This window comes from Solanum pennellii, chromosome 4 (assembly GCF_001406875.1).
Source record: "Solanum pennellii chromosome 4, SPENNV200".
Taxonomy (NCBI): domain Eukaryota; kingdom Viridiplantae; phylum Streptophyta; class Magnoliopsida; order Solanales; family Solanaceae; genus Solanum; species Solanum pennellii.
Window position 1 is genome coordinate 7032490 of NC_028640.1, and position 3495 is coordinate 7035984.

Sequence of the window (3495 nt, forward strand, 5' to 3'; positions counted from 1 at the left end):
GGGTTTCTTCTGCAAGAATATGCCTGTTTGGAAGTTCTACACAATGATGGAACAATTGGTAGAGGTGGAGAAAAGATGATTGATAACAAGGAAGGGTGTTTGAATCTTTGTGCAATTTTTTAAAAAAAAAAAAAACAGGTTAGTTGGTGGATTTGGATCTTTTACCTAAGATGGGTTGGATAGTTAGATTTGATTTTAAAATTTATTTGGACAAATAAGATGAAGCCACTGGTTTCATTAAATGACTCATCAATGCTATGTCATTGTTCTGTTAAAAAGGGTATTTTTAGACCTTAAAAACGTTGAGGGCATTTTTTATCTGATAGGTGGAAGGAGGACAGTATTTAAACCTTTTCCCTAGATAAAAATAGTTGAAAAAACATAATCGAAAACAAAGACTCTTCATATAGTATTCAGACACCCAGTTCTTCACATCCCAATATAAGTAATACTTACACATTCAAAATTTCTATAAGAAGTACTCCAAATCATAATTCTTATAGTTAAAATAAGTAGGAAATAATATAATCCAAATCAAATTAACTCTTCAAATAGCAGTAGCACCATTTGCCAGACCTAACGAGAGTGACATTTTTCCACACCCAAGGGTTTCTCTTAGTGATCAATAAAGTGGGTTGAGCACCATGAGATCCCAGGTTCAAATCCCAGAAGCAAAAACACTATGCGATATTTGGCCATCAATTTTTTTAACCTTTTTTCAGAAGTTGTAATTGAATTCCGGAATTTGAAAAACAATAAAAGGTTGTTTTCACTTTTTTTTCACTCCAATTAATATTCATGATGAAACACAACTCCAATTTTAAAATACCATCATTTTATCACTTTGAAAGCAAAAACTACTTTTTCAATATTCACAATTTTCATTGACAAATGCCCATTGGGGCAGAGCTAGGTAGGCTTGAGGGGTTCATCCAAACACCATTCCAAGGATAATTACACTTCTTATACGCTGTTAAATTTTTTCTTTTTCGTTTGTTTACTTATTCATGAAAATTCTAGCTTTGCCACTGAAACTCCCTCGGTAGACAGAGTTACCTAGAAACTACATGTGGGAGGTGACAGATATCTCGTGGAAATAGTCTAAAGAGAGTAACATTTTTTCTAATTAGGTCAGACAAACGGTTAGCCATTCGAAACATAAATTAAGATAAAGAGATTATATGCTTAAATTTTAAGTTACACATATGTGAAAATAGAAGAACCTGAAGAGAAGGATTGAGTGAAACAGCAGAAGAGAGCTTTGGAAGAGAAAGGAGGCGAGTGATGGTAACATTCCACGAACGGCTCACACATGCTGCTGCTGCACAGTCAACTGCTGGAAGTTTTGAGAAGACGTTGAATAGAAGGTCTTCTCCGATCATATCAATCGTCGCCGGCGGTAACGCCGTCGCCGGTGATTTCTGCCTTGGTTTATCCATTTTTCTGAACTGAAAGCCGAAAACCCCTTGACGTAATGTTTTTGTGTGTTTTCAGTGTTTGGCTTTTAGCATTTTGGTCCTTCAATTATTGGTAAATCTAATTCTAGTTCATATAAATCGTAAGTATGTCTTTTTGGTCCTCTTAGTATGCAATATGTTTTTATGCACTCATATAGAGTGGTGAATATGTTTTACAACATAATTTTTTTTTTTAGAATATCATTGTTTTGGATGGACCATCGGCTTTTTGTATTTCAGTCACTTATTATAGATCGACAAGGTGATATAACACATCATCTCCTTTTGTGTTAAACGGCAAATGGGACTAGTAATAGTTTAGTATAAGCATCTATGACTAAAAATAGTGCTAATAGCACATCTAACATGTAGTCTTTGTTTTGTAGTACTAACCCTTCGAGTATAGTTTGGCCTTTGTCAAGCGAGGACATTTGACAGAGTATATTAGTAAAAATAATGCATACATTAATTATATGTATCAGTAATCTCTTGTTTCATGTATTTTTTTCGTTGTATGTATAACTAGTATATTCTATTGTGTATTGAGGAGTGTAATACTAAATCTAGAAATACAAGGTATTAGTAATACAAAGGATTTAATGCGTGCATTAATATAATTAAAGACTCAATTACCCCTCAAAAGTATTTTTACATCTTTTTCGCTATAATTGTGAAGGATACTTTTGTAAATAAATATTTTTATACAATGCATGTTATTTTTAATATACCAAACCAAACAATGCCTAAGAAATAATCTATGCATTATTATATACTTTATTGGGTATTATTTTTATACACTCTACCAAACAACTAATAGTTCAAGATAAAGTTTGATCTTTTGTGATAAAAAGAAGGGAAACATGGGATGGCAAACATCCCTAAGTAATTATATAATAAGGGTATATTTTAATTATTTACTTTCTATAATTGTAGTTTCTTTTTTTTTTTGCTATAATTAATGGGGTCCACCACCTATTCCTAAACCAATCGTATAAAAACCCTTTTTTTAGTTTTGTATATAATTTTATACAAATCAATATTATCTCTCCTATTCATATTCCACCTTTTTCTCCTATAATCAATACTTCTATCCGATTTTGAATTTCAAATTGGCAAAAATTCAATTTATCCCTCCCGAAATTAAATTCAACTTCTTATTCAACAATTGTATATGTATTGTGTTTCTTACTTTTTTCATATTTTTTTGGTGAAATAATCGATTGTTCTTATTAGATTACAGATTCTTCAAAATCAGAATGAATGAATCATCTTCATCTATGAGGATTACCAGAGGTATTCCATTGCATGTCAATTTTGTTGACAATTTACCCTCGTTTTCAATGGGTTTAACTCAAGATTTTGGGGTTAATATAGGGTCTATGGTAAAATTCAAACAAGTTCAACATGAACAAACAATGAAAGAATTGAGATCAAAGAAAATATATAACCCTACGACAGTTCAAAAAGTTCTTAACAATGTCAAAGCTAGAAGCATTAAAATTGTACAAGGAGGAAGAAAGAGGAAAGCAGTAAACAGTGATTCAGAGGAGAGTGCATCTGAAATTGACTGATCTGAAGAACATCACAATTATGAGGTAGTGGCTTAAAACACAACTTTAGATACAATATTTTTGTTACTTAGGTGTCAATATACAAAAAGTTATTTGTCTAAGTAATTTTTGTATTCACGTAATTGTATAAAGTATATTGCATGTTTAGTACACACATGTTTTAGTTATTTGTATATATCTTCCATTATTTATTTGTATATTCCTTTAGTTATTGTACGTGTCTGTAGATTTGATTAGTTTATACATATTTTAAGTTATGTATAATGAATAATATACTATGTTTTAATAAGGGTAGTAGTAGATTGTATATTAAAGGCTCCATATTATTTTTGTTTTTGTATACATATACAAAAAGTAATTGTATTTAGTTATAGAGATGAGAAAATTACATATATGATTATAATTTGTATATTTTAGTAGTTATATACAAATTATTGAAGTTAAGTATAGATTAAGTTTATATATTA

The 3495-nt window shown here is 30.5% G+C and overlaps 1 protein-coding gene across 3 annotated transcripts in view; it reads right to left on the minus strand.

The window, feature by feature from the left end:
* The window catches only part of LOC107018107 (F-box/LRR-repeat protein At5g63520-like), a 13074-nt gene extending 11603 nt beyond the window's left edge, over positions 1–1471 (minus strand). For all 3 annotated transcript variants that reach the window (XM_015218489.2, XM_015218490.2, XM_015218488.2), the window contains exon 1: positions 1224–1471. In XM_015218489.2, coding sequence (XP_015073975.1) covers positions 1224–1439 — 216 coding nt within the window. In that variant the 5' untranslated portion in view covers positions 1440–1471. The remainder of the gene's footprint in view (positions 1–1223) is intronic.
* Positions 1472–3495: the final 2024 nt, after the last annotated feature.